Source organism: Dipteris shenzhenensis, chromosome 26, assembly GCF_047967505.1.
Source record: "Dipteris shenzhenensis isolate YYH24624 ecotype China chromosome 26, Dip_SZ_1.0, whole genome shotgun sequence".
NCBI classification, from domain to species: domain Eukaryota; kingdom Viridiplantae; phylum Streptophyta; class Polypodiopsida; order Gleicheniales; family Dipteridaceae; genus Dipteris; species Dipteris shenzhenensis.
In genome coordinates, this window is record NC_141621.1 from 21,887,615 (window position 1) to 21,910,631 (window position 23,017).

Below are 23,017 nucleotides of genomic sequence, written 5' to 3' on the forward strand. Positions count from 1 at the left end.
GCGAGATCCAAAATTATCAGAAGAACATTAATAAATGAGTGAAGGCACCAGTCTGTTCAGCCTTGAAACAGAACTCCACAATAAGACACAGGAGGGCCTTTCGTCCTCAGAGAATTCTTTATTGGAGTAAAACCCTATTTGTTTTTGCGAAGGAGAAGAAAATCCAAAAGGACATGACTGCTATGAGCTACTTGCCTGAGAAGTCAATCTAGCACTCTCAGAAATTGATTCAAAAAAGTAACGATCAAATGAAGGTCAGACTTCCGTCCACACGGCTACTCCTTCCTCATTGAAACTAAAAGATTACAAAAGCCAAATACACCAACCTCATAAACACACGATCTGCAGCAATCAGAACACCATGTGCGGGAAGAGATGAGATGCTCTCATTTCATTTCTGTGACCTACTTGGACCGTACAATCCATGCATATGTGTTGCCTCTGTGACTGATGAAGTGCATTAAGAGTCCCGTATAATAGCACCCTTAAATGTATATATAACAGCAGTCAATGAACACAATGTCAAAAGACTACATGAACCAACAAAAGAACCTACAAGATGCAAGGGTATATGTATTGCAGCCTTTTAAATTCAAGGGAGTTACTCAATACACGGTACTTAGTGTTGGGAGATACATACACGAGATAAGCACTGATCACTTTGGAATAGGTTTATATAATACAACAGTGACATACTTTGCCCGGTAACGATGTGTCAGACCAAGAGCAAGAACTGACTTTGCTATTTCCCCATTCTCTATGTAAAGATGGTTCAATGACACATGCGAGGGATTCGACAAAGAGCTACCAAATTCACACTGTTGTGTGTTGAGCAATGATCGTTGCAATAGATGAGGAGGGACTCCAGGAGGTTCTTTGGACTCGTCTTCAATTCCAGGAAAGGGACTGTCATAGCTTGCATCAGGTGATCCTGGAGTTTCAAAACCCATAGCTGTATTTGGTCTCTCCATCACAGGCTTCTGCAGGATATGTCCAAAATTAGACAAACAATCTCTCTCTCTCTCTCTCTCTTTCTCTCTCTCTTTTCACACACAGGCACACAAGATACAGAAAATTCATATTACCCCCCAAAAGCAGCTCCGAGGTCCTCATAAACATATATATGCAAATGGAGAAACAACAAAAAAGAGACCAGCAAGACGCCAGCCATTGAGCAAGAGGGAAAGTAAGAAACCATCTACCATATGCCCATAATCTTTTTCTCCCTTTTGTGGCCTGCTGAAAACATGCATCCCATGTAACAGTAGATGCATTAGATGCCACCCAAAAGACGTAGAGGCTGAAAGACCTCCTTGGAATTTTGTAAATATGTGTCAGTCCTATAGAGTATGTAGTCTCCCCAGACAATTATATTGAGTCACAAGATGCCATAAAACGGGAGGAAGACGGCGGTTAATCACACTTCCAATATCAAGGCACTTGAACCGAACAATTATATTTAGTCACAAGATACCATAAAAGGGGACAATGCATTGAGGAAGACGGTGGTTAATCATGCTTACAATATCAAGGCACTTGAGCCGAGCAATTACATTGAGTCACAACATGCCATGAAAGGGGAGGACACATTGAGGAAGACAGTTGTTAATCGTGCTTGCAATATCAAGGCATTTGAACTGGGATTCACAAGAGGTCTTGACTCACCCTACACTAAAGGAAGAGCAATTATGTGGCTCACGAAGAATGCCTCAAAGAGTAGAAAAGTGCAAAACAGATAAGCCATCAAAAAATCCTAGCCTTCAGATCTGCCTACATGGCCTCTCTCTTGCCCCAGGCATGCTGCTGTTCTACCTCTCCCATGTCCTCATTTGGGGGCTCACAGGTTGGGAGGTGGCCTCTATAATGCCAATACCTTCCTTGTCCTACACTCCCGGCAACAGGTGGAAGCGATATTATCTTCCTCCGGGGCAGCACGGGCCAGTTTGACCGAATTTCTCAGAGGACCTTTGCCCGATGCATATCTATGCTAATACATACAGGTCAATTATACATCATTTGTTGGAACCATCCATATGATTTGGTCCCATCAAGACCAGAAGGCTCTGTAAGTACCACCAATCGAGATCTAGGTGACATAACAAGACCAATTATGTGGCTCGTGAAGAAATGCCTCGAAGAGTAGAGAAGTGCAAAACAGATAAGCCATCAAGAAATCCTAGCCTTCAGATCTGCCTACATGGCCTCTCTCTTGTCCCAGGCATGCTGCTGTTCTACCTCTCCCCTGTCCTCATTTGGGGGCTCACAGGTTGGGAGGTGGCCTCTATAATGCCAATACCTTCCTTGTCCTACACTCCCTGGGACCTAGACACATGAATGCATATCTATGCTAATACATACAGGTCAATTATACATCATTTGTTAGAACCATCCATATGATTTGGTCCCATCAAGACCAGACGGCTCCATCACTACCACCAATCGAGATCTAGGTGACATAACAAGAACATCCTGATAATTTACTCGCATGACCATGGTAATATTAATAAAATGTTCACAATATGCACCATCAATGCCTTCACCATATAAATAACCATGTCGTGCATGCCATTGATGATAACATTCCCTCTTGCTTTGCTGCAGTTGTCCTCAATCGCACAGCTTCTAGGTATAGCTTCACTATATCTGGATATTCATCAAAGAAAATATATTCGATCCGCTGACCATTAATGTTGGTTGGATGGTTCATAAACTTCAGCAAGTATACATTCTTCATTGTTGGAGGTATCCTCCGCTTCATGACAAAGAACAAATAGTTTTACAGTCTTCTTTGTTGGTGGATATCCTCCGCTTAATGACAGAGAACCAATAGTTCTATTGCATCTTCAATTCTGGTTCATCTTCAAGAATCAAATGTTCACAAGGAGGTTGTCTTTTGTATACCCTCAAATTGCTGACATGAAAAGTGTCCTTCATTTGCCATGAATCGGGTAATATCATCATGTAGGTAACCTGATTTTCACCCAGAAAAACTGCTTCCTTTACTGGAACACAGCCCTCTTTTCTTATGTACGATCCTTCCTCCGCCTGCTTCCTACCAAAGGGGGTGGTGGACCATTCAGCCTGCTTCCATGGACTCATGAGCTGTTTCATCGTCTTGCAAGTGGGCTTTGGTGCCCCTTTCTCGACCAGCAAGCTGTGGGCGCAGGGTGCTCCAAGACCCTCTAGGTGGGTTCTTGCTAGGCCCAGGCCCCAACCCTTTCCGAGCTGCACATGTTTTGTTTGAAACCGCCTTTTTTGGAGCACATAACCCCTTCTCAAGTGTGTTCCAAGCAGCAGCAGTGGGTAGTTATTTCACCCCAGCATCTTGGCAGCCTGCAACTCCTTTCTCTGAGTATATTTCATCCTCTTCCTTGCGTTGCTCTTCCCTTGCCCCGAATATCAGCCCTTCAGCTCTCCTCCATCCTTTTCCTCTTTTCTTGCTTCCTATCTTTACTTTCTCAGTTGAGCTAGCAGTTTGTACCTTGGAGGATTCAAGGTGGATGGGGGAACCCTTCTGGTCTAGCCAAAGGAGCTCAAATGACACCAATTTCCAAAATTCCCACCTATCACATTTCGTGTTCCCAAAGGATGAAAGGCGAGCTGAGCAAGCAGGGCGGGAACTAAATGACAAAGCAGTCATTGGGCAGCTTGTTGGTCTCAAACCCCCCCTCCCTCGACAACAACTCCGAGACTGGGTACAGGTAAACCTTGCATTATGACACCATATTCAAGATGTGTGACAACATATGAACAACAAGTCTTTGTCATAAAGTTATCCACCATCGAGACATCTACATAGGGCCACATTTTGTTTGCTTTATCCTGTGCGTACCATGATTTCCAAGTTGGTGACATGGAGGAACACCACCGCATCAGTAGATACCCAGTGACCTTGAGATCTCGAGTTTGCTTAACGAGTATGGATCCATTCTTTCTTTCATCGGTGCGAGGTTTCAAGTGGTCGTGGAATCCCCCAAAATGGCAGCCTCTGTCATTTTGGATGACAGAGTGCCGAAGGTCTGCCTAGACCCCTCCAGTTTACCATTGTTGACCACATTGGAGACCTTTTTTAGAGGGTCAATCCTTCAGCAAGGACAGGTGGCCACCATCCAAGGCGATGCCATCGATATCCGGAGCTCGGCTATTTGACAAAGGCTTGCCCCAAGTTTACAAGATGCCCTATGGAGGGACACAGAGGAAAGGCACCTAGATTGCAGCAAGAACCCTCTCGACTTTTGATCTCCTGCTTGCCCACAATGCCCGCCCATGCACGACTATTCATACAAGTATGACTTGCTCAAACCAGAGGAAGAGGAGACATGCAAAGGAGATGCAAAAAGGAGAACCAAGAGTCAGCAGCAAAGCAAGTACACCACAAGGAGACAGATCCGCCACATCAGGAGGGTCTAGCGTAAGGCGGTGAATCTTCTGCAAAGAGCTTTATCTAGCTAGGTCCGTTCAGCAACATGTAGCAAGTCAAGCCACTTCCGTATCCTTTGCTCACTTCGCATATCACGCTTCTTTTTTTTTGGGGTGTGTGTGTGTGTGTGTGTTGGGGGGGAGGCGAGGGGGGGGGGGCTTCCTGCTTCTCCTCCAATGGTGCCATCAAACCCTCCTTTGATGAGTCCAAACTCTACATTCGTTCCTCCCCCTTCAATCCTCTCATTCCTCTTCTCCCCCTCCTTTTGAGCCTTGAGCCCCCAAGTGCCCTTTAGTGGCTTCTCCCCTTTCCCCCCTCCAACCTCCTCGCCACTTACACGTCACCTCGTGCCTCCAAACTATGTTCCATTGCCTCCTAACCCTTGCCCTTCTCCCTCCCACCCAAGAGGAAGGCTTGCTAGGCCCACACTCAGAGCCTAGCTCTTCCTACACTTCGGTCTCTTCAACGTCTTTACTTATTCCCCTTCCAAGGAAGCCATTCTATGAGAACTTCAAGAGAATTGATCCCTGGAAAATCATGGATGTTCCGTCCAACTACCTGCATAGGTTGGAGGTGACATAACATGCATTCACCCCAAGAAGGCTGGCTTGTTAAGTGCTATAGGCAGCCAAACGCCCTAGCTTGGATGTATGGACTCTATTGTAGTAGTTGCAGATGAGGATGGTTCCCGCGAGTCTTTAACCAGACATTGAGGGAGTAGACGTCTTCTTCACGAGACAACGATTGGGACCCTTGAGGCATGCACCATGGATCATGTACAAGTATAGGGCCAAGTGTGAACGTGTCGGGCACAAGTAGATTGTCAATTACTTTGAGAGTGGATTGCTCCCATCCTCAAACTTCATACTATTACTCAGACTTACCAACTTGAGGCCCAACTCGGTCTTTACTATGTGACTTCTTCTCTTACACCAACCACATCCGCACAGAAGTGCCATTCCTGCAAGGCTAGCAATATGGAGATAATAGACCATTTCCTATAGAGCTGCCCTTCCGCTCAAAGGATTTGTAAATGCTCTCTTAGAATTATTGCCACATGGTAGAGGACCATCGGTCTTCACCTATGGTTTAGTGGCGTGTTGTCAAATGGAAGGCATGCTTTCTCCATAGAGATTATCTCCTTGGCATACCTGAATGAAGGATAGCAAGTCATCAGCCAGGATATTATTGCCACATTGTAGAGGACCATCGGCCTTCACCTCGGGTATGGTGGCCTGGTTGTCAAAGAGGAGGCAAGATTTCTCCATAGAGATTCTCTCCTCCGCATGCTTGAATGAGGGATAGCGAGTCATCAGCCAGGAGATTCAAAACTCCTGCCCTTTGGCTTGAGGGCATCTAGTGCTTCCACTAAAAGACAGCATCTAGGACATGTTTGCTAGCACGCATGAGCGCGCACAGACACACACCACTTGCAAGCCATCTAAAGCCATAGGAAGATCGCCAAAAGGCAAAAGCACTTCGATAAGGCATGAACTACAAGTGTTCTCTACATTTTCACAAATCTAACCATCGGTTGGATGTGTAATCCTCCACACTAGATGTTGGTGCTGGCTTTAGTAGTGAGAGAAGCAGGGCTGCAGTACAGCCAGCACTCTTTTTCAGTGCCTTGCGATTGCTGAATACTTGTATTGTTTTCAAAGCTTATAATAGATTATACTTTTTCCTTTTCAGAAAAGGTAGACTGCATTAGAATACATTAAAGGTTAATGAGTCAAAGGCTAAGGGTAGCATCAAATGAATGGTCCCCAACCCAAAAAAATGACAAGGTGGTCGTTGATTGAACTCAAGTTTCGCAAATGAAGGGGTGTCTCTCTTTGTGCATCAACGTGCTTTCTTTCTCGACCACCTTGCTTGCATGCATGCGCTCATCTCTCTCACACCTAGCAACAAATTATCTCATAGGGAGCTGTTCCCCCATTGGAGCACCAATCTAGCATCGCTTCATTTTGGAGAATCTATGGCTTCTAAATTCAGCATTAACTTACATACATATCTCTTAGTGTCAATTGGTCCATAACAGTAATTCACTTGTGTGCACTTTTTACTCTACAAGTGCATCTATGGAGGGCACTACAATCTCATAGGAGTCATGTTGAAACTTCAATCTCATAGGAGTCGTGTTATAACAAAGTTCAAAAGATGGAAATCATCCTTGATCTTGCCCTTGATTGCAAGAAGTTGCTCAATTATTTCTCTCAACTTAGTGAGATAAGTGGAGGCTTTATCCTCCCCCAAAGGATGAAGTTGACTTCTAAATTGTAGTACTATGCTCATTTCATTCACCTCAAAGTTGCCTTAGAGTATCCTCCAAGGCTATGATGAACTTTTTGCACCCACAACATGATTAACAATGAAATACAAGATCTTGAGCTTCAACTTGCAGCTCTCGGGAGGAAAGTGCAAGACATGGAAAGCAGGAATTCATTGGGGACATACTCGCTCAACTTAACTTTATTCCTATTTGTTTTGGTCTATGGAGGCTAATTAAGCTATGTTTGTGCATGGGTTAATCTATTTCATGCATAGGTTATCTTTTAAGCCTATGTCTAAGAGGGGTGCACATTATATGTGAAATTCAAGAAGGGATTTGAACCCATAATCTGTGTTTGATCACAAAACTACAGAGTGGTATAACAACTCTAAAGACAACTATAATATTATAAATGGTCCCTCCTTCCCCTCCCCCTTTGGCATGTTCCTTTCTCTTTAATGCCCCCTTCGTAAGTGGTCCCTCTCTTATCTCATGTAGCTTTCTCTTTAATGCCCCCTACCCTCCATGACTCTTCAAAATGAAACTCCTCCCCTATCCCTTAGTTTAATCATGGCCTTGCCCTCTTCCTTTTCACCCCTCTTCTTTTCTCCACAACTAATTAATAGGAATTCCCCATTTTTCGATGTCAAGGATGACATACTGAAGAAGAGGGCTACACAAATGAAATGCATCTCCACAAGCACCACAACTTGTCTCCACCATTAAGGAGATGATCACCAAAGAAGTGAGCTCAATCAAGCAAAGAGATGATTGCTAATGCCAGCAATAAAGTGAATGAAGCTGGCCTTTATGTGGAAGTAAAAGAGCAGGAAAACAGAGTACACAATAGAATGATCCCACGCATTGGTAGGCTGCAAGATGGCTGCCCTGATTACAAATTTAAAACTACTCATCCGCTACATTCCAAAATTAAGACTACTCATCCACTACATTCCAAATTTAAAACTCATCCACACCCATCTCAAGGGAGTTTTTGGGAGGGGATATATAACATGAATTTTCACTTTTTCAATCCTCTACGCATTTAAATGAGTCTGAGAACTTCTAAAAAAACAACTACATATCTCTCCTCCTTGTAAGAAGAATTTAAAAACCTGGTCTACTGAACTTGAGATAGAGAGAGGGGTGGTTTTGGGGGACAAGGGTGGAGATTTTAGGCATTTATTAGAGCTAAAAATGACCTACACACACAGAAAGGAGTAAAACTTTTACTACAATGGTCAACACATCAGACACAAACTGAATCTAGAAAGGAGTGCGTTTGAAGCTCTGCACTTCGTTGCTAGACCCTTTTCCAACGATCTTTACATCCCAAAACCTAGAAGTTCACAATGACAAGCATAACATGGCAGCTTGCTTCATCACCTTTCTTAATGCATAGCTACTACAATATACCATACCATAAGCCAAGATAGAAATTGACAAAAGCTGTAAAGTTAAGAAGCAATCACCCTATGATTACCCACACTAACAAGATTACTTACACTTATATATGCATTTGGAGTGTTCAAAATACAAATGTATCTAAAATGCGAGAAAACAGCTCCAACTTTTGTACACACAATCCAATACTCAACGTCATCCCTTCCTCTGGACCTGCAAAAATAATTTTGAAATTTCATGTTCATTGGGCCTTCTCAAACCTTGTGAAAATTCATCAAACCACAACCTACCTACGCAAACTCGATAACAAAATGAGGTGCTCAACTGGAAGCACGCTAAGTAAAATCACTCTATAATGATGAGATACAGACTAAATCATCCTTCTCCCAACATTCACACCTGAAAATAAAAGTGTCTGTACATAAAGGAAGAATCCTTTGCATGCAGACGTCAGAAGCTGAGTTTGCTTGTCAAGCAAAGCATTAAGAACTATTTTCAACTCCTCATATATTCACGCATTGAGCAGCAAGCTTGATACCACTAGCTTCGAAGTGTCTAGAATACCCAAAATTAATACGTCAACAGCTACCTTAAGCTAAACTATACAAATATTACATAAATAGTTTCATAAGACTAGTCACTAGTATCCATCCAATCTTAATAATGGAAGCAAGGGGGGGCTAGCTTGAAATTAAAGTAGAAGTGACAAAAAAATACTGAGTAAGCAAAGCTATGCATATTCGTTAGATTAGCCCCTGGTATGGCCTTGTAGGATAGTACTAGTGAGTGTTCTAGTCCTCTTAGTTCATTAATAACTAAGTCAACTCTTATAACACGGGTGCCCCATGAGTTGACTAGGCTACGGTTTAGGGCTACTCTTCATAGCCTTGTCCTGTCAGTTCAATTGTACCTTTTGCACTTCAGTGCTGCTGCAGTACATCTCTACAGTTCAACTCCTTGCTGTCATCTTGATCCCTTGCTCTTACCGCTTCCCCACAGTAGTATGAGAGCAGCGTTTCAGCCCTTCCCTGTGCTTCCCAACCCGTTTGGAGCTCTTTTTAATTGCACTGGACTTTTGCTTCAATGGAATCTGAGACCTGAATCATGTTGCATTTTCTGAGTCCTGAATCATGTTGCATTTGCTGCACTTGTTGTGCAAGTTTTTCTGTAAAGAAGTTGGGCCTGCCTCGCCCATTTTTTGGCACATTTGCCCTCTACAAATTGGGGCTTTTGCTCCCTTTGCCTTTGTATTAAGACCCTCGTGCCTCAGAGTTTCTTTGCAGTTATATAAGCAGGCTATTGACCTTGTGTGGTCAGAATCAGACATTTGCACTTGCCTTAGTGCAGTCATTTGATTCAGTCAGATATCTTTAGGTCCTTTTGCATTTCTGCCTTATTTGGAATGGCAAACAATGACCTTTTTGGCATGCTTGCTCCTAAAGGCAAGCTTGATGGCACCAAGTACCCCAGGTGGTCATACATGAAGCATCATGCCTTGGTGGCCAAGAACTTGTGGAATATCATTGCATGTTTTGAGGTGAGACCTCCGTCACAACTCCCACTACACAACATCAATACCGGTGGTGGTAATATGTTGACTCTTAATCTTCTGTCATTAATGGCCCAATGTCTGCAACTCAGGAACCAGATGGGTTGGCAAAGATGCTCAGCCTCACGCCTCAATTCATTGTCAACTACGAGGATGATGATGTTGGATATGGGCTAACCCCCTTGGTGTACCCCTTTGTGTGGCTTGAATAGTTAATTGGATTAATGATGGAGAATACGGTTTTCAATCTTATGAGTGACTTCGTGAGATTGAAACTGCACTGTGTGTTGTATTTTTAGAGGATGAAAGTGTCGTAACGTGAAGTCCTATCCTAGGCACATATTTCATCTGTTTTGGTAAAGATGGAGAGGTACTCTCTTTGGGGACTTAATGCACTGGTTAAGGAATGCTTAGATAGGTCCAAATGACTCCTATCCACTCTAGAGGAAAGGAGTTACACACCATAGACCTTGATGGGAGAGGCATTCAGCAGATGGTGAGCTGACAACCCATAACAGGGCACTTTTACGATTGTTGCATAGTACCCACATGGTTGCCTTGAATGGGACACAGTTTTGTCCTAACACGGAATACACATACATCACTGTAATTATTGTGGATTATGCAATAATAAATGAGGGGCCTTGCCTTTTGTTAGAAATGACCCAACAGAGGGTACACGCAGCGGAAGACTTATAGTAATGCCCAAGAGCTCACACAGTGTGCGTGTGGGGTGTGGAATCACAAACTTCTTTACTTATGTGCATAAAATAGGTGTGCAGACTCATCAATAGACAATGAACCAGCCAGATAGAGAAACCACCAAAATATATATTTCCATCCAAAACTATAGACACAATACAAGAGAGATAGATCCAGAGTCCCACCAATGGTGTGGTCCTCTGATCTTACCACAAGGTCTTTCTCCTATCTGTTGGCTATCTCTAGACTCGAGGCCGCGTGCTCCACCTCGAGCATCTGTAGACTTTCCGTCCAGTGTGTTCTTCTCCACCTTACTGCCTGTGAATCAGCCTAGGTGGGCAGCCCCTGCCAAGCTTTGTCTGCAACACACAGGTCCTTGTTCCACTGCTCCAACCTGCTTGTGAATGGCTGCTCCAGAAGGTGTGATGATCACCTTGCTGCCCTAGAAGACAGCCAAGGTCCAGCCCTTCCTGGCTAAGTCTGCAGCCCTTGTTGCACTCTCTCACCTCCTGTAGATAGACCCAGGGAGTAGGCTTCCTGCTGCTCCTTTCTGCCCTGGAACTGCTGGCTATGCTGGATGAGAAATGAGGCCACAAGCCTCTCCTTTTATAGGCCCCAAGGGCCCCTTGAACTAACCAACCAGCCAGCCCTAAATGGGCCGACTGGCTGGTCTGTTTGGGCCGACCAGTCTGCCCCAAAACAGCCCTTTAAGGGCTCACAAAACTAGGGCCCTTTGGCCCACACTTCTAGGGCTTTTGGCCCTCCAATCAAGGCAGGGGCCCAGCCTATATAAGGCATGCCACTGCCCACTGGCAGCCCCATTTGCTGCTCTACCAGGCTCCATGCAGCCCCTTACACCTGCGCTGCTGACATGTCAGCGCCTGTTTACCCGCCTGTTTACCCTGTTCTCCTGATCTGCCACATTTGCGCCTCAGCTCTGTACTATTCCGTACTGTTGCTGACATCATCCGTGGTCTCTTCTCTTGGGTCCCTACTGCTGTCCTCTGCTCCGCCTTATGCTCCTGCAGATCAGCCAAGTACCCGCCTCTCTTCTTTTGGGGCACATCCTGCCCTAGGTCTCCCTCCCCCACGCTCTCCTCATTTGGGGGCTTACAGATGGGGAGGTGACCTTTCCAACACCCCCTCTCACCGACACATCTCGGCCCAATGCCAACACGTCAATGACGATGCTCCAGTAACTCCCTGGTCGTAGTCCTCTGGAACCTTTCGGTGTCGAAATCTTTTCCTGGCTTTTCATCCAGTGGCTCCTGCTCCACCAGGTCCGCTTCCGCTTCCGCACACCATCTTGGTACACAGGTCCATCTTTGGTAGCACCTCCTGGTACCACCATCTTCCGTCACATTCCTGCCTTCCAACTCAAGCAACGCAGCCTCTATGATCTTCCAATTGTCCCCCTCATAATGAATGAACAACTTGGAGTCTTCCAAGCACCATGCTCTTAGGGTCTGTTTCAACCCGTCCTTCCTTTGGCAAGGTCTGCAACAAAAGTACATCTCTAGATAACCTGGACCGCGAACTTTAAACGCACCAGTCTGAACCTGATTCACCCTCCTTCTCACAAGGGCACAATCCTCCAGTCGTGGAAGTCGATTCCCAAGAGCTTCTGAATCAGGGTCGTCCTCCAGCAAGGTCCCTGCCTTCAGGCTCCCACACCTGTGAGCCTCCTACTTGGGCTCTGATACCATGTTAGAAATGACCCAACGGAGGGTACACCCAGCGGAAGACTTATAGTAATGCCCAGGAGCTCACACAGTGTGCGTGTGGGGTGTGGAATCACAAACTTCTTTACTTATGTGCATAAAATAGGTGTGCAACTCATCAATAGACAATGAACCAGCCAGATAGAGAAACCACCAAAATATATATTTCCGTCCAAAACTATGGACACAATACAAGAGAGAGAGATCCAAAGTCCCACAAATGGTGTGGTCATCTGATCTTACCACAAGGACTTTCTCCTATCTGTTGGCTATCTCTAGACTCGAGCCTGCGTGCTCCACCTCGAGCGTCTGTAGACTTTCTGTCCAGTGTGTTCTCCACCTTACTGCCTGTGAATCAGCCTAGGTGGGCAGCCCCTGCCAAGCTTTGTCTGCAACACACAGTCTGATCTTACCACAAGGACTTTCTCCTATCTGTTGGCTATCTCTAGACTCGAGCCTGCGTGCTCCACCTCGAGCGTCTGTAGACTTTCTGTCCAGTGTGTTCTCCACCTTACTGCCTGTGAATCAGCCTAGGTGGGCAGCCCCTGCCAAGCTTTGTCTGCAACACACAGGTCCTTGTTCCACTGCTCCAACCTGCTTGTGAATGGCTGCTCCAGAAGGTGTGATGATCTCAGCACCTTGCTGCCCTAGAAGACAGCCAAGGTCCAGCCCTTCCTGGCTAAGTCTGCAGCCCTTGTTGCACTCTCTCACCTCCTGTAGATAGGCCCAGAGAGTAGGCTTCCTGCTGCTCCTTTCTGCCCTGGAACTGCTGGCTATGCTGGATGAGAAATGAGGCCACAAGCCTCTCCTTTTATAGGCCCCAAGGGCCCCTTGAACTAACCGACCAGCCAGCCCTAAATGGGCCGACTGGCTGGTCTGTTTGGGCCGACCAGTCTGCCCCAAAACAGCCCTTTAAGGGCTCACAAAACTAGGGCCCTTTGGCCCACACTTCTAGGGCTTTTGGCCCTCCAATCAAGGCAGGGGCCCAGCCTATATAAGGCATGCCACTGCCCACTGGCAGCCCCATTTGCTGCTCTACCAGGCCCCATGCAGCCCCGTACACCTGCGCTGCTGACCTGCCATGTCAGCGCCTGTTTACCCTGTTCTCCTGATCTGCCACATGTGCACCTCAGCTCTATACAATTCCGTACTGTTGCTGACGTCATCCGTGGTCTCTTCTCTTGGGTCCCTACTGCTGTCCTCTGCTCCGCCTTATGCTCCTGCAGATCAGCCAGGTACCCGCCTCTCTTCTTTTGGGGCACATCCTACCCTAGGTCTCCCTCCCCCACGCTCTCCTCATTTGGGGGCTTATAGATGGGGAGGTGACCTTTCCAACACCTTTGATATCCAAATTACATATAGACTCAAAGCCAGATTGCCAAAAATGGCATGGGAACAAGGTCCAAGCCGCAACGCATCGTGAAAAACAAAATTATGACTTCTAGATGGGAACTTGGATGGGATGGGTGGTCCTGGCAAGGAATCGAAGGACTCCTTGAGCTTCCATCAAAAGAGGTAGAATGGGCACAAGCCCAGTTACAATTATTGGAGGCCCTACACGAGAGATGGCAAAGGGCCCAAAGACACTGGAAGTTTGAATATCACTACACATACATGCACTCAGAGTACCAGACTACATGCACTTAGGTTCGAGGCCGCACTCACTCACACATCGATACTCCCATGCCGATACAAGCTTGATGAGCTATTATTCTACTTTGTGCTTCATCACACCAACTGGCTATTGAGGCAGAGCTTGTGGAGACCAGCCAAAGAGGAGTTGACTTTGCACCTTATGCCGGCTACAAGGTTGAGGAGCCCGAGGAGCATGTCACTTTGATGTGTCTTGCCTACACACACGTGCACGCGAAGGAGATGCTTGCAAAGAATGAACTTCTTTGGTATTATTGGGGCAAAGATTTTTACTCGATTATTCTTTGTAGAGTAATATATAATCTTTGGACCTATTTTATGTCCACATTTTCATGTCAAGTGATGTTAATGTGCTATTCAAACATAGTTGCACGAAACGGCCGTTTTGTGGCCGGAAACGGAAACGACGAAACGGAAATGGCGTTTCGTCAAGAAACGCCGTTTCGTAAAACCTGCTTTGCCCTAAACCCTAAAAACGTGATTTTGCCGCCTCTCTTCATCTTTCGCCGCCTCCCGCCCATTCCACTCCTCCTGTGCATCCTTGCTGCTCTCTCCACCTTCTCTAAGCTCTCTCCATCCCTCCATCCTTTGCTCTTGGACCCTCCATCCCGTTTTCCTTGGACCTCCATCCTCTTCATCCTTTGCTCCATCTTCTCCATCCTGCAAGCTGCAGCTTGGCAGCCTGCTCTCCAAACTCCATCCCTCCATCCTTCTTCTCTCCATCCTCTCTTTAATCTTACCTGTAACCTCTCCATCCTCCTCCTCTCCATCCTCCTTCACTTCTACCTCTGATCCTCCAGGCTCCTTCCACCTCTCCATCCTCTTTTACCTATGAGCTCTCCATCCTCCTTCTACCTCTCCATCCTCCTTCTACCTCTCCATCCTTTCTCACTTGTGACCTCTCCATCCTCCTTCTCACCTCTCCATCCTCCTCAATGCCGAGAGATGCTTATTGGGTCCATGTCTCCCTCCTGAATAGTTATAAAGGAGGCGGTGGCTCCAAGAAGTGGAGATGCAACTATTGCGGCATAAGCAAAACGGGGTCTGTCACACGAGTGAAAGACCATCTAGCAGGTGTTCCCAGCAAGGATGTAGGACCTTGTGAGTTCGTGCCTACTCCAGTGAAAGGTGGCCTAACAAATGGAAGCGTGTGCGTATGGCAGCCTTGGCTGCAAAAAGTGGAGGACCAGGGCTGCAAGATGAAGAAGAGGCTGCTGACATTGAGCCATTGGATGATGCCAGCACATTGGGTTCTGCAAAGAGAAGTAGAGGGGCATCAACTACATCGAGCGCGGGTCCTAGTGCTACAAGAACACCCTTGCCACATGGATCAATTAGTGTGGATGCTAGTGCAAGGAAAAGAGGATCACTGCAAAGGTCTAGCATTCAAGCACGCTTGCAAAAGAAAGCAGTGAAGGAGGCCACTAGTGAGCTCACAAAGCTCTTCATACAATGTGCAATACCCTTTCATGTGGCGAAGACTACACGATGGAGGAAGGCCATGAGAGCCGTAAGCCGCATTGGGTATGAATGGGAAGGGCCTACATATGAGGCCTTGTGGACAAGAGAGCTAAGAAGAGAGAGGGAATGTGTGGAAGACCAAATGAAGCCCTTGAAAGAGACTTGGAAAAAATATGGATGCACACTCTTATGCGATGGATGGTCAGATGCACGCAAGAGGAATGTGTACAATATTTTAGTGTCTTCTTGCAAGGGAACCATGTTCTTGAGAGCCATAGACGCTTCCACTGCAGGTACAGTGATTACAGGGTTGTATATTTGGGAGCATTTACGGGCAGCCATTATGGAGATAGGTGTTGAGCATGTGGTGCAGGTGGTGACAGATAATGGCAGCAATTGTGTGTCAATGGGTGCCATGTTAGAAGATGAGTTCCCTAAGATTGTGTGGACACCCTATGCCTCACATTGCCTTGATCTTTTGATCGAGGACCTAGGGAAGATACCTTGGATTGATGCCATCTTCTCCACAGCCTGCAATATCGTGAAATTTGTCACGAAGAGACCCAAAGTCCTCAGCATCTATCGGGCTTACAGTGACCTTGAGCTATTGAAACCTCCAGCCACAAGGTTTGCTTACATGTTTATAGTGGTGGAGAGGCTTGTGCGAGTGCGCGAGGGCTTGTTGCGCACGGTTGTGTCTCGGGAGTGGGGAGATTGGGATGATAGAGGCCAAGCAAAGTCTATCAAATTTTTTCACATGAGCATCACGGACATGGAGGGAAGCACATTAGGGCTCTTGTACGAGTTTATGGACAAGATTGGAGAGGCCCTCAACAGAAACACTTCCCTATCGCCTGATAAGTAAGACTTTTTACTTTTGTAATATGTATAATTATTGCAGTTACTGAATGGCAATTTGTTATCATGAAGCCTGGAATTTTCAGATATATATTATGTATGTACTATTATCTATAGTCTATGAATTTTGCATGCATAATGCATTCTAATTTCTTGTGGCATGATTTAGGGTTGAGTCCATCCGTGCTATATGGAATAAGCGGTGGAATTGGTTCCACCGCCCAATCCATGCGGTGGCACATGTATTGCATCCACTCTGGCGCAGTCAAGAGCAATATGAGAATGACGAGTTGGAGGAGGGGATGCAACAGTATCTACAAAATTGGACGGGTGGTGACTTGTAGATGCAACGAAGAATGGAGGATGAACTTCTCTTGTTCCGCAATCACAGCCTCTCCTTTGGTCGACCTACGGCTAGGCTCCGAGAGACACAGTTGCAACCTGTCTCCTGGTGGGAGAAATATGGCAACTGTACTCCTACTTTGGTAAGAGTCTAAGAGACAAGTTCTAACGCCACTAGTTAGAGCTTAGTCGTTAAGTAATTTGAAGTTTTATCTACTACAAATATGTTTAAAGTTATCAAGTTCCTGATACTTATGTCTGCTTAATTGGCTTATGGCAAAAACGCCTTGCTATACGTGTTCTCTCACAGGACTACAGTTCCGGTCCTTGTGAGAGGAACTGGAGCACTTGGGCCCTCTTTCACACAAAGAAGAGGAACAGATTGAGCACGGCTCAATTGGAGCGGTTGGTGTTTTGTCATTGCAACCTCCGTCTCCTTGAGTTTGTCGCCGGCTGCCCCGAACCTCGCCAAGTGAATGTAGACAAGGTGGACGTGGAGAAGATGAAGGCCATACCAGATATCCCACGGGAGGAGCTGGACATATACACCATGTTGTATGAGGAGCTGTCAGCACCAGCACACCACACACGATCATACACTCAACCATCTGGAGATGGTGCTAGTACTTCAGTTGCACCCGATGGTCCTGATCCTGATGTTGATGATTCTTCTTCAGACAGTGACACAGATGCCTCAAGCTTATCTGAGGACGCAGAGGATGACGATGACAAGGAGTCCATGGATGATGCAGATGATCAGTAGTCCTGCTGCTTTTTTTTATATCATCCATGGGTGCTTTTATTTTGAGTCTTGCATGACTCATGAGTCATGAGTCATGATCATGAAATTTGTGGATCATGAATCATGATCATCTATGGAGTCTGGACATTGGATACTTTCAAGTTTCAAGTTTCAACTTGTGTGCTAAGTTTAAAACTTTAAAGTACTTCAAACTTCTAAATTTCAGATTCTTGTAATGCCAAACTTGTTAGTCAAGACTCATGATACATGTTGATTTCAGATTATTGAAGCATCATTCAAGAATTTAGAATCATAGAGGCATGAATGATGCATTGATGCTTGAAGGCTGAAGCTTCAAGTATAGATAATTGTAATTTGTATTATGTATGATTTGCACTCTATTGATAATTATATTATGTATAAAAAATAAATTTGTATACATAAATTGTATCATATTGCCGTTTCTTCCGTTTCCGTTTCGGCGGGGCCCGGAAACTCCGTTTCTTCCATTTCTTCCGTTTCCGTTTCGGCTGGTAACTATGTATGCAAATTTGGATATCATAACAAGTGGAACAAACCTTCCTACTCTCAAGAGGATAATATGGTGCCATGATGCAAACAATGGGGTAGACTTGAAGGCACAATGGTGACAAGCATATGGCACAGTGGTAGCTACATGTAACATATGGCCTTCAAATTGCAATGGAGTTACGAAACTTGCTTGTCGGCGCAATGAATGTGCCTAATTGGCACCTTAGCGAGCTCACAATAGATGGTGCATGATGGAGCAGCATGGCATTCGAATGCAGCACAAATTAATGGACATTTCAAATTGACGGAGGCTAATTTGATCCCTCCCACTTAGTTAGAGGGAGGCAGAAGACATGCACAAACAGCAAGGCTGCCACATGGCAGCCAGGCGTCAACTTTGGGGCCACCTGTATCTGCAGAACTCGGCCGGTCCAGTGCAGATTGGTCGGGCTACTTCTAGAGGTCTCCAGCCCTAAAAAAGGGCCCTAGCCCTTGGGCCCCTTTATTCTAAAAAGCCCATACTACTGACCATCTACCAGGGCAGCAGAGAGGCCAAGGATCTTCTAGCGATTGGGCAGAACAGTCAGCAGATCACCTACAGGTACAGGGTGAAGAGCAGTACCTGTAATGAGGGTTTACACGTTCTCAGATTAGCTGCACTTCCAGCAGCAGCAAGATCTGAGATTGGTGGAGCACTCAGTCTGCAAGTGTTCATCAGGAAGAGCAGTAGCAAGGAGTGTCCATGAGCACACAACTACAAAGCCCAGGAAGCTCTTGAAAAGCACATAGGCTGACCAAGATTGAAGGTGCCAGCATGAGGTCGATGACAGTTTTGGGTGGTCAGGGGTCCACATCTAGGAAGCACCCTGTCTTCTAGATGGTGGCACACTGAACGCATTCTTTTGTATCAGGTTTTGTCAATTTGTTTGGAGCAGTCTATAAATACATGTTCTACTGTTCTACTCTACTGTTGCATGGTTGAAATATCTAAGTCTGTATGCATCTCAACTTGGAGGAGATTGCAGAGGCCATGGCGACGAAGACAGCACCGTCCTTGATCCCTCTAGCCACTATTCATTGCTTTGACAATTTCTAACTAAGGCCTGCTTTTAATCAAATTCCACCCTCATACTGTTCTTGGTCATGGTACAAACTTAAGGCAGATTCTTTGCAGGAGTTGGCACATACAAAACCTCAGAGAGAGTTTTATGTGCAGCAATAGGATCAAGTTGTGAGAACCACTCCTAATGTCAAGTCGTATAGCAAGTAACTCCACTATCAATGTACCATAGATCCTGGGAGTTAGATACAACTGCCACCCCACAGACCTCTACGAAGAGTAACTTCTCCTTGTCCTTGGCGACATCCATAGACTCTTCATTAGGTTTTCTGGAGTAGAATCAGACTTCTTTGCATTGTCTACTTGCTTCTTTTGGGCAATCTTTGGCATCAAGCCAGAGCTTCTGAAAGTAAAAGCACCTTATCTGCTTCTTATCCTTCTTTGGAGCACTCTTTGAAGTGGATTCTCTTATGGGCTTCCCACCCTTGGGATTGTTCTTTGAGATCTTACCCTTGCCTTTCCGTCTTTCATATAATTTTTGCCTCATCTCCTCTTGTATCGACAAAGAAGTTCCGTTTTCAAAGGTCAAGTTTAACTCCTTTCACCACGAATAAGCGTCATGACAAAGGTCTTATAGGTACAAGGGAGTTGGTTCATAACATTACCACTAACTTGATTTGAACCACAGTCGGAAAACTTTCCAAACACATTTTGAAACTCCATGTGGCAACTATGAATGTTACAAACAAGGGGCCTGGAATGCTCTCTCATTAACTATGCACGTCCTAATCTACTGAGAGAGAGAGAGAGAGAGAGAGAAATGACTGAGGACATCATGTTGGGACCCCCTTGTACATATGTAAACCTTCCTCATTGAAGAGGCCTTGTCTAAGTCCCACTAAAGGGCTATGCTGAGGCTATGAAGGTTATAAATGGCTGAGACTGTACTATAGAAGGTATGGCCAAATCTGTCCCCATGAAATGTAGAACCTTGAAGAGCTATGGCATTTCTACTGCTGAGTCTGCTGTCGCTGATTGCTGACCTAGTCTGTGGCCTTCCAGATGCCACAGACTGAGCCGACTTTACAGATTGCTCTGAACACTGCTGACTTGCTGACATTGCAGCCTGCTGACGTGTTGCTGACCCAACCTGCCACGTGGCAGCCTGCAACTGATCCTGGTGTCTGCAACTGTCTGCAGACTGCTGGCTGGTGTCCTGTACTGCTGGCATGCTGCTGTTACTGACTATCCAGACCTGCTCTGCTGTGGGCTGCAGTGGACTTCAGGGCTACCAGCAAGGCATCATGCCATGGGCTGCAAATGCCCATGACAAACCAGGCCAACCAGCCAAGCAACTGGGTGCATACCTCTTGGGACACTGCACAAAATTCTGGACATGGCCAACCAGCTGGCCAAGCTCATACTAGCAACTAAGGAATTTTCAAATTTTGTATTGGACCAATGTAAAGAGCTACTATCATTTTGATAGTGGTTTCTAGTCACATAGATCCGTTTCAAGTGAACTTTACAATCATCTCTCTCTCTCTCTCTCTCTCTCTCTCTCTCTCCCTCCCCTATGGGTGTTGACGCTCGGTTAGTAGCTCCACCCTTTCAGCTGGCTTGTATCAGGTTTCTCAGTCTCATAGACCCATAGGTCTTCCGAAGACTTTAATAAACTCTCTCTCTCTCTCTCTCTCTCTCTCTCTCTCTCTCTCTCTCTCTACATGCATGTGCGCTAATATAAGTGAACATGCGCTAATATAAGTGAACAGATCACATAGGTCCTGTCCGGTCTCCTAAGAGAATATATAGAGCATTTCGTTATTTTTGATTGAATGTTTAAAATCTTCGATATGCCATGAAAAGAACCTTACAACATTATAAATAAGAGGCCAGACTTTCAAATTTAAACATACCTGTGAAGTAATCCTCTATACAACGTAGATTCATCTTCATGGACACAACGTGAACGACTGCAGAATATTTGAAATCATGGAGAAAACAAGCACGTCTCTACTCTAAATAAGATGTTTCTGCAGCCGGCAAAAGAGCAACCTGCACACCCAAATGAGCGTCAGTCGCTGTTTGTTTGTATACCATTATAAACAAGTATTATAATAACAGAGAGGCATCTTGAATGGTAAGAAATCCTATGCCCAGAAGATTATGCCAGTAGCTTAAGAACTTCGTCTGGTGCTACTCAGGGAACAAAAAACTGCATCTCTGAGTCGGAAAGCTGACCAACCGAGCATGTGAAGGGGCGAAAGACAAGTAATCCGATAACGTACGGAGCTTACAAAACAGCAGTAACAATGAACGATTGGCGCAAGATGTGCAATCGGCACAAAAATTATAGTTGTAGAGCAATGCGACCTCTTAAACATGAACCCATTACCCACTCTCTCTTCGCTTCCCTCCCGAACAACCCAAGCGACTTACAAGCTGGCACGAGGCATGTCTGAAAGCTTAGAAAACGCATTTAGAGTGTTTCCAATTCCATGAGGAACAAGAGAGTCTCTCTCTCTCTCTCTCTCTCTCTCTCTCTCTCGCTCGCTAAAGCAGGACACAACTCCCTCCCCTCCACTCTCCTCTCTCTCTCTCTCTCTCTCTCTCTCTATATATATATATATATCTACCTACTCTCTGTCTATCTCTCGCTCACGCTCTCTCTCTCTCTCTCTCGCGCGCGCACTCGCTCTCAAGGCTCGCTCTCAAGGCAAGGACTCCAGCCACCATGGGGAAATGGGTATATGGGGCGGAGATTGGACGATCGGAGGGCGCTAGAGGGGGGTACCTGGGGAACCGGGAGGAGGGGGAAGATGCAATGGCGACGAGAGCTCCAAAGATGCGGGAGGCCATGGACTGTGAAGGGAAGGGCAGGGAAAGGGGGGGGCAGTAAAGTAAGTCAGTGGTGAGGAGTGAGTGAGGGCCCTTTTTGGTGGGTCTTTGCAGCCCAATTCACTCCCCACACCACACGTCCCCTTCCTTGCCTTTCTTTACGGCTCTCACGGTAGGAAGATTTTGTTCATTATTATAGCCTACCTTGTGCCCCAACTCCCAACACTCTCTCTCTCTCTCTCTCTCTCTCTCTCTCTCTCTCGCCCTTGCTTCCCACACACCACGCAGTGTCCCTCTATGGTATGTCTCAAGGTGGTGGATTGGGTTGGGTTCCATATTGGTATGAGTTTGTTCACTCAGCACAATGGGTTTCACATCCAACCTGAAATCGTACGGGGAAAAACCAAAACCAAGGTTTGGGTTTTTTAAGTGCCCTTACCTGCACAGCTGCTACTCTTTCCCATAGCCTCAGCCCTTCTCCTGCTTGCATACTAGAATGTGCAGAAATGTTGTGGGCTACAACCAATCAAAGGTCACGATCACGGTTGGTTTTCTCTTTAGCCCCTCCTTGGGAGGAAGGGTCCATCATGCAGCTAGTTTTTTTAGCAAAAGCAATCATTATAGGAAAAAGCAATTGGAAAAACTGCAAACCTAAAGCCTCGTTGAACAAGCTCTAATAAAGTAGTCGTGCAATCGATTACAAGTTGACCTGATCATCATTATTCACTTGCTAGCCATAGGCTACAAGATGGAATTATCATCCTTTAACCCAAGCACAGCCCTCAAGCTGAAGACAACCACCCCGAATTTAGTGTCATTGCCACCATGACCAACAGCCCTCCCTTATGGAATAACAAAACACATTTGCCATCATATGTTACACAAACAACACCCTTCCACCATTTCCAATGTTGTATCTTACAGAGTGACGACCCTATTATCATTTTATTAAACCCTGTCACATGGGGGGTTCCCTCATCTTCCTTTCTTTATGCTTCAAACTTCTTTTTCATCTCTAGTTTATGTCAATTGTTAGCCTTGTCTGGGCATGCATTAAAGCATCTCACCCAATTCCTTCTTATTATTTTGAGTGAAACTTGTTAATCAATCCATCATTTATGTATAGTTTAATTCTCCTATGCAATAAACTTATACATGGAGCACCTAATTAATATTGATGCCCTTGAATTTGATGAGGACCATTCATTTTTCTCAAACCCGTTGAGCCAAAATGAGACCAATTTTTTCACCTATGTGTGCAAGAAGGGCTGTGAATCTCAAACTTAACTCCCCTAATCATGAGGTCATATTGCTTTTCCTAATCTTGTAATGGGAGGTGCTATGTGTGTACTGTGGTTTTAACAAATAGAAGGGAACCCCTACCAATAGTGCTGCAACATATGTGTGCATGCGTGCGCTTGCGCATTTGCACGTGCATGCTATGCCTATGCATTTGCATGTGTG

General features: G+C 45.6%; 1 protein-coding gene across 1 annotated transcript; it reads right to left on the reverse strand.

Annotated features, from left to right (window-relative positions):
* Positions 1-364: 364 nt before the first annotated feature.
* Positions 365-21,645, reverse strand: LOC147884817 (5'-AMP-activated protein kinase beta-2 subunit protein). The gene is made up of 4 exons (XM_087397735.1): positions 21,510-21,645; positions 20,632-20,770; positions 8,198-8,309; positions 365-980 (listed from the first exon to the last, which is right to left on the reverse strand). Exon 4 carries the CDS (start codon positions 969-971, stop codon positions 657-659), a length of 315 nt encoding a protein of 104 aa, XP_087253861.1. The 5' UTR covers positions 972-980; positions 8,198-8,309; positions 20,632-20,770; positions 21,510-21,645; the 3' UTR covers positions 365-656.
* Positions 21,646-23,017: the final 1,372 nt, after the last annotated feature.